Below are 13331 nucleotides of genomic sequence, written 5' to 3'. Positions count from 1 at the left end.
TAATTTGGGCAACAAATGGGCATCTCTTTCACTTGTGGGCTGTTAACCATAGCTGTTCTGTGTACCACAGAAGGTTTAGTGCATATATAGACATATCCTGATCACCTCAGACAATCTGGTGAACTTTTGCTGAAAATAGGTGTCTCAAAATCTTTGTTTTCTTTTGATGCAGTATTAGTTCAGGCTGTAGCTATGAGACAGCTATATTGTATGAACCTCCTGAGCCATCTCTTTACCTATTTCCCTTGTCCCCACAAAGCCATGGTTGTTCTCCATGTTCCTCATCGTTAGCACAGGCCTCATGCCTTCCCAGATTCTTGTGGTCTGTCACTTGCTCAACAGGTTTCCCATTTTTCCTGCACAACTGGCTTTTCAGTCCAAGGAACTGTGAATTGCATTTCCCCTCTGTGAGTGAGCACAAAGGCATTGCTTTCATCTCATTCATTACAGCTCATGACAGATTGTTCTGGACTGCTTTTATAGCTGTCTCCTGATCAAACAAAATATCCAACAAGGTAGACATTGCACAGCACTTCCACTTGTGGTTCTTGTGGTGTTGCAGAGGATTTTGGTCCTCATTAGTCATGGTATAACTCTCCAGTGATGACTGACATCTCAATGCTTTGCTACAAGTACAACTTGAAATGAAACAGTGAAGACAAATTATAAAACAGAACCAAATTTGACGAGGAAACTCCACATTTACTTGGGCAACAATATTTTAAAAATTTCCTGGTCATATTTCTTTGTGCTTCTCCTTGCCCTTGTGTCAGTCTAATCTTCCTTGCTACTGTTACACTTCTGCTCATTTATTTTAAACGTTGCCCACACTGGCCTCATCCAACCTGCCAACCTGTATCATCTCAAAAAAAGAGACAAGTTCTGCAGCTGAAGTCTCTTGTGTGGCAAGCCCAGCATAGCTGTATTCTCCTTTACACCAGTGCTGTGGCTGGGTAAACAGAGATGTTCCCAGTGCCAAATGAGGAATCCTGAGTGGTATCAATTTTCAGTGCTCTCGCTGCCTGAAATGAAATATCTGTTAGTATGTTTACCATTACCAGTCCAGCTTCTTCAGGCTGTATTGATTAAATTTTTGTACTGTAAAAATACCATTTTGAACCCTAGTGAAATCGATATAGAGTGAGGTTTTATATATATAAAAATTGGATTTGGATCAGGAAGAAAATCTTCATCAGATGAAAAATAAAGCTGGGTGAAAAAAAGTGTGATAAAAGATCTCAGAAGGGGAAAAAGTTGCTCTGTCATTTCCCCAGCCTCTGTTGTATTTGCCCTCTAGACCTTTCTGTCTGTCCCCTGATTACTTTTCTACACAAATAAATTTTCAAGCAAATTGAGGCTTCCAGTTTCGAAAAGATATTGTAAATAGATGTAGCATTATCAGAAACTACCTTACAGGGCTTTTTAAATGCAATTGCATTCATATATTTTGTGGTACACGGTAGTGCTAATGGCAGCCTTCCTACTGGAGGCCAGAAGAGTTATTTATAGAGTACCTAATGCATCAAGAATAAGTTCAATGAGATGATGGTAGGATTATTTCCAGAAAGCAATTAAAACCACCACTTTATGGATAGTGAAACATTGTGAGTAACAATGAGGATACGGCATTTTAGCTCCAGTGGGTTTATTTTATATGCTGTGGCCTGTGGTAAGAAGATAAGAAAGGTAGTTAGGTAACTGCAAGGCAAGACACCAGAACGATTTTCTACATAGAATTTACAGTAGGAAGGTTTAAAATGAAGTCATGTTTGGGGAATGAAGAAGTTTTGGGGAAGTTTTGCCTTTGGTAGATATTGTTGATAGTTGTGCAATTATTGTGTCTGACTTACCCCAATTAATAGTCAGAGCTGTGTGAAGTTTAGATCCTTCCCATTTATTTTATGAATTACTGACTATTCAGTAGTTCTTTTCTGCAACTCTTGTCTCTCTGAGGAAGACCCAACCTCCTGAAATGCTTCTTTGCCTCCTGGTAGAACAGCTCCTGAGATAATACTGAGCAAAACATAAAGAGTGCCTGGGCCAGTCCTTTACTCAGGTTTCTGCTGTGCTGTTTTGGTTTTTTTGGTTTTTTTTAATGCTAGTGAGACCACATAAAAGCTTATTTTCTGGAATCACTAATTCATTTCATAACAAAACCCAGTGATGTACTGAAGAGAAAATAGAAACGGGTTATCACTCATGAAATCATGCAGGAAAGGGGATACTTAATATGAACTTAAGTACTGGAAGACATCAAGAAGATGCAAGAAAAAAATGGTATTTGAGGGGGCTAAGGCACGTCCATGTTTGTGTAATTCATGGAAAACTGTAAATAGTTGGAATATGTTTTGAACCTCCCTAACATTCAGAGCCAGAAATGAGGGCAGATGCAATTTAGAGTTGGACTTCTTTTCTCCTTAAGATTTTTTTCCAAAAAATTCTTCTTTGGCTTAACATAGTTTTATATGCATGTTATAGTCTTGCTTCGTGACAGTGTCAGAAAGGATAAATATCAATAGCGTAATAAATTTGAGCATTCTAGACTGTAACTAGATAACAGACTGTAATAGAAAAGTATTTCAGACAAATGGTTCAGGTCAGGTGAGATAATTCTCACTCTGAGTCTTTTGTTGGGATGGGCCACCATGTCCCACTTTGGGCAAGGACAGAATCTTTGGAAATGACTGTGAAAATTATTTTGGAGAGATATATGATAATAAATTCAATGCAATAGTTTTGCAGGAAGAGTTGCTTTGAATTTATTCACACTACTGCAGCACATTGTTGTGGTAATGTGAGGTGACCTTTAATGTATTTCAGTGTCAGATATTAGCATGCAGTGCATGAAGAGAAGAATAAGGAATGTTGCAGCAAGAGAAACTCAAATTGAGAGAATATTTGTTTGTGAAGATGGTCTGATAGTGGTATGAATTGCCTGTCATAGTATAGTCGTGTTCTCTGTTGCTGGGAGCTTTTCAGGCATGCCAGGTATGATTTCATTTGAAACAATAATAGATGATCCTGTGAAGTCTTTTGCAGCCCTATTCTTTATAAATATATGTTAAAATAGATCGTTCATTTGGGAATAATCTATCATATTGATTTATTTCTGATGGTACTAAATTTCACACTAAGTTCTGTTGCAAGTTCCCATCACGTGTTGCTCACTGGTGTGGAGGATAGGGAAGAGATGGGCATTGCACCATTGCTGCCACTCCACACAGGAACTTGATTTCAGTTTTCCAAAGGGAACATGTTCAGAAAACCTGGCAACTGACAGAGCAGGACTTTAGCATCAATGTTTTGAAGACATTTGCAAATCCCTTTGATTTTCATCTCAAGCTTGAAGAGCCAGTTCCACTGGACATTGGTATAACCCATTTAGTACTGCTGTGTTGCCCCTAAAAAAGCTGTCCCTTGCTTCATCATAGGCCACAGAATGGTTTGGGTTAGAAAGGATCCTAAAGATGATCCAATTCCAGCTCCCCTGCCTTGGGCAAGGGCATCATCTGCAAGACCAGGATGCTCCAAGCCCCATCCAGCCTGGCCTTGAACACTTCCAGGGATGGTTTATTGGCATAGCTGTGGCTGACTAAGAATGTAAAAAATTACACACCTAACTAATGTTCTGTGACACTGATGGCAAAGCTAAGAGCAGATGCAATTAACATCCAGATTGCCAAAGAAATTTGTGTAAATTGGGAAAATAGGATAAGCTGTACCGTGAAAATAACATCTCTTCTAGTACAGATATGTACAACTTGATGTCTGCATAAAAGCTCTACTGTGCACTCCTAGATAACCTTCTTTAAGAGGAACAAATTCCCAAAAGGTTTTAAAGAAAAAAAAAAAAGCTCAAATGCTTTTGAAACTCCTAAAACTACATTTTTGAACTTCCTTGTAGTGTAAAAAATTATATTAATAAAGTCAGTTGCTGAAAATAAAAGCCAGAACAGCGTTGTCTCCAGGACACAGCAGGAAGGTAATTTAAAAAGCTCAGGAACATGTTGAAATTATCATGCAAACTTATTAAATGCAATGTATATTTAAATTGAAAAAACTTCTTTATTAGGTCTAGATAGGTGATTTTTTTGCTGCCTCTAGCAGTTAAGCTTATTGGGTGAAAGTCAGGGTAGATTAATTTCTAATCTTTATGGAAAACTACTTATTAAAAAATGGATAGCAAAATTATTAATATAATATTGAAAGTTTTGACTATATGTAGAACAAGACTCACCACAAACAAAAGTATAATGAGTGTTTCGTAGTATTTGGCCACTTTTGTTTACATATAGTTTTGTATTCTTAACTTGATTTTCTAGGAGTTATTTCTGACACATGTTGAATTAACATTAAAATCTTCCCTATCATTACAAATTATAAAATATTTAGCTTTAATTTCCCTTTTCATAATACATAAGTAGGAACTTATTATAAAACACATTTGAAAGAACTCATTGTTGACTTAGGTAATTAAAATTAAGAGTGTGGAGTGAATTTTTAATGCTTTTTAGATTAGCTCGGGAATGATCAACTATTTGTCTCCTTCTCAAGAATATGTACAAATAATGGTTCACAGCTTACATTTGCCTTTTTCCAAGAAATTAATGAGCATTCAGAATTAAGGATGTGTCCATAAAAATTCTAGACTGAATTGAACATTTTTAAGTCTCTTCTTCATTAATTGGTGTGAGTCTAAGGACTCAGAATTTTAGATTTGATGCAAACTGTATTTGATGAAAGTCTGAGGGAAGCTGCTGGGGTCAGCTGAGGCCAGCCCCCGGCACTCTGCCAGCACAATGCTCACAGTGACTCTGCATGGCTGGGCTTTTTTCAGAAACAAAATTAACTTTCCAGGTCTACATTTAGAGAACCTTGTTTGGATTTCAAAGTGTACAGGCACAAAAACTGACACGGGGCCATGAATTACTGTGAATTTGGGTGACTCGGTGTCCTGGGAGCCCTGAAAATTCCCATGTGCTGAGGAGTGGGTCTCAGCCACAGACCAGCCTGCAGCCCAGCTTGCTGCACAAGGTCTGCCCAGAGCTCAGGCAGGCAGTCTGTGTCCCACTAAAGCATGACACAGAGGAGGGGCAGGAAAGAGATGGGTTTATGTAAGCCTAAAAACCAGTGTGGTCAAGGAGCTAAGGTATTGTGAGCGTGGCACTGTACATGGTAAGAACGAATGGCAATTAATGGAACAGCACAAGTAAAGGCTTGTGATGTAATATCCCTGAGTCAACTAAACCAAACTGTACCTCTTGTCACCTGCCTCCCTTGTTACCTTACAGGAGTCATCTCTTTGCTCTTGTCCTTTGCAGTCAGATGATGGCACAGCTTGTGGCTCCTCAGCAGGACAGTCTCTGTCCAGGCTGGGATTTGCATCTCTTCGCTTGTCCTGCCTGTATTGCTGCTTTGATCTCTCCTTGGGCTGATTTAGCTCAGCTAGCTGTCAGGTATTAACCCAGGGAAACAAACTGAATAATTATCTGACACTTCCATGATCTGCATCATCTCACCAGTTTCCCATGCTAAGTGCTAGGCAGGGATCACAGAGCCACAAGATGGATGGAGAGGAGGAGGAGTGGAATAGCTGTTTCAATCAGAGAAGACATTTTTGGCTGTCTCAGCTGCTTGCAATGACCCACAGCTCAAAGCCCTTCCCCACTGTGCTGTCTCTGCTGCATTTTGTGGTGCTTCTATGTCCTGTAGGACCAACTGCTTTGGAAGGAGGAAGATGCTCCAGTGAACTGGACAGTTGCATCATGTCTGGCTTGCTGTCCAACTTCACTTCTGTGTGAATTTTTGCCACATCAGCTTTATTTGAAGCTATTTACCTGGTTAAAGTTACTGTATAATTTCCCATTGCAGTCAGTCCCTGAGCACTCACTGGAGTATCTCATTTTGTCCACTCTGGCAGAAACCCTCAATGGCAAACACAAATTATAATGTGTCTCATTGCTACACGAAGGTTTCTAGGCTTGTTTATCTGCAGGAGGAGTTAAGAAATAGTTTTGCATTTAAAAGCAGGACAACCTGAACTGATAATCCTTTTTTTGATCTTAGTTGTTTGAATTAGCTGTGGATTAAAGCTGCATGTTTTACCACAGCATTAATAGGATGACATTAGGCTTGATTTCCCTTGCTTTGCATGAGAAGTCTGTGGAGAATCTTGGATTTGCTTGGCAGAAGAATATATTATCATGGTAAACAGCACTTCTGAAGGCTTATGAAATCACCAAAAAGAATGTAAATCTCTAGGTTGCCTCAGTGATGACAAAGTGTGAATTGTTTGAACTGCAGGTCAGCTAGGGTAGCTGAGGAAAGTGTCTGGTCCAAACTAAGAAACCTCATTTTGTTACAGCTGATGCTTACAAAATTTGGTTTGGTTTTCATTAAAGAATATTTAGACTTAATATTTTTGGGGAAAATTCATTTTTAGACATGCATTTCTAAATGCAAGGAAATGCAAGAACTAGGTAAGTTAATTTCAAGTATGATCTTGGAAAATAGAACAAAAAAAAAAGAAGCCTTATGAGTGAAGACTGTATCTACTGACCTAGGATATTTTTTAATAAGATAGGTAATGTAGTATCTCCCACTTCATTAAAGATTAGGACCTTAAGTTGTGTTTAAACATTTTATTCAATGTGTAGGGGAAACAGTAGTAAACTTTCTAACACTTTAAGGTCTTTTTAATTTTTTTGTTTTAAAAGGGAAATGTGTGCAAGATCTGTTCCTGTGTTAGGAATGTGCCTACATTGCCTTCAGGTCCGTGCTGTTATTTCTTTTGTTTGTTTGGAAGATGAGTTTGTCGTGATTAGATTGTGCAGGGTAGACAGCCATGGGGTGCAGCCATGCATGCCATGTGTGGGAACGTGTTCAAGGCTTTCCACAGCTGGTTCATGGATCTGTTTACAGGCAGAGAAGTGGCAGGAGCTGCTAGCACTGCTGACAGGGTCAGAAGTTCTATGTATTGCTTTGTTTCCCCACTTCAGCCATTGCCATTTCTGTATTTCTGTCCCAAAGCTGCAAAAATCTGTGTAGTAGAATGTCAATCCAGAAGGTCAAAAAGACCATCAGTTCCACTTACCTCAGTATATTGTAAACTACACAATATTTCTTAATATCCTCTTACTAATCTTTGCCACTTGAAGTAAAATATCAAAAGCAATAATTATAATGAACTAGAGGGAGATCAAGGGAGATCAAACACATCCCTCTATCAGCCTAAATTCTTAAACTATTTGCTAGATTTAATTTTAGGAGTAGGCCGATGCTCAAGCTGGAACAGTAGGTTCAAATAAAACCAGTGATCCTCTGCCAGTCTGCTTGGGAGTGATCTGGTGGGATCGATTTACTTCCTAAACATAGGAGCAAGTATTTGGACATCTTCAGTACCAATGGAATAAGAAAGCAAGTCTTCCCATAGTCCTTCAAGTGATCTCTCAGGTTTCCAAGGAGCAAACAAGTAACAAAACAAAAGAGTACAAGAAAAATTATGCAGCAAGGGGGAAGAAAACCTTTCCAGTACCTGCAGGCAGGCAGTCCAAGGCATGAAGCAGTAGTTGAATATATGATCAGCAGGCAGCAAACAAGACTTTCTAAGGTATAATGCCCAGACTCAGCAGTTTTTCATTTGATATTACAGAGCAGCCTCTTTTCTTCTTACATATTGTTTTTCAGGAATATCATAGAATTATATCATCAGATAATTATTTTTATCTTGTTCTACAGTATAACACATCTCCCTGCCCGAATATTAAATATCATTATGTTTTATATAGTTGATTTTGACTTCCTAAGGACAGTACTTTGCAGTTGCTTTTCCTGAATTTTGTGTGATGTTCTTTACAATGCCTCCTGCTTCTGAATTTGAGTTGGACAATGCTCTTACAGTTTGTCACTCACCCATCCTTTGATTGTGCACTGTACTGTCACCCTGGCTATTAACAAAAATAATGACTGAGCTCTCACTCAAGACAGAGCCCAGCATGTCTTTGATGTCACTGTGCTGTTCCAGTTCTGTGCTGCTTTTTCCTTTGTGTTAAATGATTGGAAGATAAGATTTCAATTTAAACTTTAAAAACTCTTCTTGGTATATAAGTGACAGCATTTGTCACTACAAATGCTTTTAAGGATGTTTATATACAATAGTTCCAAGATCTAAATGATCATTGTTTAAAATCTGTCAAGAGAAAAATCCTGCCACAACTAAATATGTAGCTCTGACATTTGAAATCAGAGCAGACATGAGTGTTTGGCTTATACTTTACGTGCTATCAGCTGCTTTCCGAGAGGAAGAAGGAGGAGACATTTCTGTAGCAGGTTAATTGCAAGATAACAAGCAAAATCTATGTCTTTACAATAAGTATTCTAAATAAATTCAAACTACATGGAACCTTTCTATAAGGAACCCATTATTTTCACAGAACAGCTTTAGTATACATAAAAGTAGAATTGCAATTAGCATATGGTGATGTATTGAAACAATTCAGGACTTTCATACCACTTCATAATCAGGGCTGCCCAGGTAGAGAAATTCTTGTGAGGGCAATGAAGGAGATATTATTTGAAACAGCTTTCCTGGTTTCTTAGCAGTTGACTCATGAAGGTCAGGGAGGAAAAAGAAGTCTGAATTCTTGAAAGTCATTTTAGAACTAGGGGGATCTGCATGACCTATAGGTCATGTAATGTTGCATGCTGCTGTCAGAGTGAGGTGCTTGCCTCATCTCCCTTTCTGGTCGCTCTCTGTACTGCAAGTGAAGGCCTTTTTGTCATCACTAAAAACATTTTAATATCTGAAAGATTGGTTTGCTTATACGTATTTTTTGTGCTACTTTATCCTTTAGTTCAGTTCACAATATTTGAGTTTGTAAGAGATTTTAGAATTGAGTCTCAGAAGAATTAGTCAAAAGATACAGACTTCTTCATGCCATTGTTTGTCTACTTCAGACCTATTACTCTACCCTCTGCAAAGCCATCATTTACAGTCCCCACCCCAAAAAAATAAATTATCTGACAACTGCTAAAGAGGGAGGCAACCAGATTGTGTAAGGTCTGTAATGAGTGCTAAAATCCCATGTTTGATCCAGCTGATGAGTGATATTCGTACAGAAGTGAATTAGTCTTGATGCAAAGTCTATTTGCAGTATGAAAGTGCTGTTCCATGTGATGTACTTTTGTTTTTTCTGTGCAGAGCTGTGTACCCTGGACTGTGGCAGCCACGGCGTCTGCTCCAGAGGGATATGCCAGTGCGAGGAGGGCTGGGTGGGACCCACCTGTGAAGAACGGACCTGCCACTCCCACTGTGCCGAGCACGGGCAGTGCAAGGATGGGAAGTGTGAGTGCAGCCCAGGATGGGAAGGGGACCACTGCACCATTGGTAAGGGGCTTTTGTACCTCAAGAAATGAAATACATCAAATCTTAATACAGTCCTGCACAGATTGGCATCATTCTGATTGAAATCTATTTGGAAAAACAGAACTCAGAATCCAGGCAGGTGTAAAAAAGGTTCCTTTGCACTCTGTCCCACAGAATAGCAACGTGGCACAGCTTTCTCTATAGAGGAAGTAACACATTAATTAAAAAAAAAAAAAAAAAAAAAAAGAAAACCACAGAAAGGAAAGATAGCTCAGTCCTAACATATTTTTGGGATGTGTTCATATGTGAATTTTGTAGTCAGGAAAGAAAAAAATGTTTAAAAAGTAGAAGGTGTGAAACTAAGCTATTATTTGTCTTATGTAATTCTTGCATTAAATCTCTTGCCATTCTGTCTGAGGATTTACATATTTTACTTACTGCTAATGGTGTTTTTCCTAGAGCTGACTGCTAACAATATTCCTAATAAGGTAAAGCTTTCAGATCTTTTTAGAAGTCATTAGTCTACTATAAAAATGTAATAGTTATATTTTTAATGAAATTCAACAGGTTTTTGCAAAGCCTAAGAGTGTTTCTCCCTAAAACACCCCAAAGTGAGATTATTATCTAATATTCAGAGAGAAGCAGTGTAAAGTCTCACATTTATTTATTGAAAAAAAAATCTAGAATGTGTTATCTTTATCTGGAGCATTTTAAGATAATTCATTCCCTGTCTCTAGAATTCACTAAATCAGATTTGTTAAATCAAGAATTAGGTTTGTGATGGAGGAGCAGCCTAATTTTCTAAAGATTGTTTAGGGCAAATCCAGAGAAGGACCAAAATATTTAAAAAGATAAAAAGACCTGCTGTTCACATTGTAGGCAGTGCCAGGTGTGGTCCCTGCACGCTTGTCATCAAATGGAGAACGATCACGAACAGTGCTCTGGTCACAGCAGCAGGAATAGATCTGCCTGCAGGAGAGGGAGACATTTTATATCTAACCCCCAGGTGTCAAGCCATAAGCAAATGTATTTTCATTTGGAACAGAAGTTTGATCCATCTCAGTTTTGTTCTTTTCTTTTTTAAGCTCACTACTTAGATGCTGTTCAAGGTAAGTTTTTCATACCAGCATTCAAAAAAAATAATGACAATATACAAAAGTATTGGGAATTGAGTGTTTTCTGTTACTTATTTTGTTTGAGCTTCTGTACTGCTAGGTTCCCAGAATAGATGACACATTTGGTTATGGAGATATATATGGATATATATACACACACAGAGATTTACAGCAGAATTTGCAGTTTTTAATAAGTAATGTGCTCAACTCATTTGCAAAGTTCTACCAATGTAAGCATGTTTTACAGGGCCATCTGATGTGCTGCATTAGGCAAATCCATTTTTTGCTCTTGTTTACCATCCAAAGTAATGCCAGATCTGCGAACTTGCTAAAAAGCTTGTGTTGATACTGTCTCCCATGAGAAGTAAAAAAAAGTATTCTTTTGTCACTTATGCTTGAAGTAAGTTTCTTTTGGTAGAGCACTAGTCTTGTTTTCTAAAGCTGTCTGTGCCAGATGTGATCTAGTTCTCTTCAAATCATTTGATACAAGAGTTACAGTGATGTTGCTTTTTGTCTGGTGCTGTTTGTTTGACTCCTGTGCCCCAGCGCAGGTCTGTGCCAGAGCCTTCCCCAGGGTGACAGGGAGAGCAGTGGTGCACAGCCCCTTCCAAATCTCTGCTCACTGAAACAACCAAACTAACCATTAGTTCAGAACATCTCAGTGCTTATTTTCTGATTCTTATTTTATTTCTTTTGAATTAGATAATAATAAAAGCACATAAGCATTCATTTTATTGAGTTTTTAGACTTAGAGGGTAACCATACACAGTAGGAAAATATAACCATGTACAAGAAATTAATTAACTCAGCAGGACAGTGATTGAAAGTGGAAAAACATCCACATTACCCAAAAGAGCTCTCACATCCTGCCCTTTCCCCCAGCTCCCTGGAAGAGGCTTTTGTTGTATATCTGGTGGTTGCCAAATTCATGTTGTTTTGGAGTAGCATCTTCCATAGCTCAGTGTGAGAAAATGGTGCCACCCATCTCCAGTTTTTCTGAGGAGTCAGACTCTCTGATCCCTCTGTTTGCAGATGTGATTTATAAACTGTGCCAAGGTTGAGAAGGACTTTACATGTGTCTCATATAAAGTTACCAGGAAATGTGCTACATGTGGGGCTGTGAATCACAACCTGACAGACCAGACTCTCTGACTGGCTCCTCCAAACTCAATTTGGAGCATCTTGGGGCTGTCAGGCACTGACTCCTTCCTCCTCAAAAAAACCCTCTCTCTGATAACACCTGTGTGTTGATGATCAGTATCAGGTGCACAGGGGCTTTGAGATCCTGCATGTCCATGCTGGCAAAAAGAAAGGAGCCAGCTTAGAAGGGATGCCACTCACTCTGTCAAACTTACTGCCGAGCTTTATCCATTGTCCTCTGGCTCCATGTGTGGCATGGTGAGGATCTGACAAATGTCTGAGCTGGCACTGCACTATGCAAGCAGATGGACATGAGTGTACACATCCAAGAGACCATTCTTCTCTCATCTTACAGGCAGGAAATCTAGATGTGAATGTCCAAATTACTATTGATTCAGAGCTTGCAAGTCTATGATCAAGAGGATGCTACAGTCCTTGGTCCAGTTTTGATCTAGAATCAGCACCACCAAAGGGCATGTGTTGGTCCTGTTGGAATCAGCTATAAAGGAAGAAAGTGGAACAGAAAGGCAGTGCTCACTCAATTGCCTTCTGTGGAAAGAGTGTGTTATAGCATAAATCAAATTGGCTTTTTTCTCAGTCAGATGAGTATTTATGAACAGAATAAAAAGGTCACTTCCACTCCCTGCAATGTGTAGGATTATGTCCACAGATGCCAGTTTGTCATTTAGACAATATTTTCCATGTGTATCTCTGATATAAATCTTGATGTGTGTATGTGATATTGTTAGTGAACAACAGTTAATTTTTCAATAGAGAAAAAGATGGATGTGACTTCAGAACTTTATAACATGACTTTACTCACTTTTTTTCCTGTGCACAAAATATTAAACACTAAAAAAATCCTCATTCCTCACTGAGAAACTACTTTTAGGCAAGCAGAGGGAAGGAGAGAGCTGGGAATTTTCCCATATTTGACCAGAAATGTAAGTGGTTCCCAAGCTGTGATCGTTTGAAGGCAGTGCTAGAAGTGGGAATGTTAATGAATAATTTCAACTACAAAAAAAGATAAAATATCCCTTCATTAAGGCTTTTTTTTCACACTTTCTATTTTAGATGGTTGCCCAGGTCTCTGTTATGGAAATGGGAGGTGCACCCTTGATCAGAATGGGTGGCACTGTGTTTGTCAAGTGGGCTGGAGTGGCTCAGGATGTAACGTTGTCATGGAAATGGTGTGTGCAGATAACCTGGACAATGATGGAGGTATGATACATAATTCATGTGTCTCTGTTTATCTGTCACATCCTTGACTGCCATTTAAATCCATAGTTTTGGTGTATACTTTCCTTTTTATCACAAAATGTCAATGTTTGTCTGTTTGCTCAAGACAGTTGTTCCACTGACTTCATCTGAAGTAGCACAGTGAGGGGCCAGACCCTTCTGCTGGCTGCTACTGAAGGCAGAAAGTATCTGTGGCCATATTTACCATCCCAGTACTTGCTTTTTTTCTCATAAAAAGCAAAACAAAACAAAAGCATAATAGGTAATTTCCTGTATCTCCTTTCTACTCTTCCTCATAATTCTGTCAGTCTTTTAGAAAAATCAGCCAAGAGATACCCAAATGAAAAAAACCTCCGTGCCTGTCAAAATGCATCCACTTAGTCTTCTATTATTATTTATTTATTTGCAGCATAAAGTGCACATTTGCAGTTGCTTTTAACATTAGTCTCTCTTAATATTTCTATTGAGAAACA

At 38.7% G+C, this 13331-nt stretch overlaps 1 protein-coding gene across 22 annotated transcripts in view; it reads left to right on the top strand.

The window, feature by feature from the left end:
* Positions 1–13331, top strand: part of TENM1 (teneurin transmembrane protein 1) — an 873984-nt gene that overhangs the window by 770525 nt on the left and 90128 nt on the right. For 21 of the 22 annotated variants that reach the window (XM_072929129.1, XM_072929141.1, XM_072929139.1 and 18 more), the window contains 3 exons: positions 9200–9385; positions 10450–10473; positions 12694–12840. In XM_072929129.1, coding sequence (XP_072785230.1) covers positions 9200–9385; positions 10450–10473; positions 12694–12840 — 357 coding nt within the window. The remainder of the gene's footprint in view (positions 1–9199; positions 9386–10449; positions 10474–12693; positions 12841–13331) is intronic. The other variant, XM_072929140.1, reaches the window with a different exon arrangement.

Source organism: Taeniopygia guttata, chromosome 4A, assembly GCF_048771995.1.
Source record: "Taeniopygia guttata chromosome 4A, bTaeGut7.mat, whole genome shotgun sequence".
Lineage (NCBI taxonomy): Eukaryota > Metazoa > Chordata > Aves > Passeriformes > Estrildidae > Taeniopygia > Taeniopygia guttata.
The sequence above is the reverse complement of the archived record's forward strand: the minus strand, read 5'-3'. Positions and strand labels throughout refer to the sequence as shown.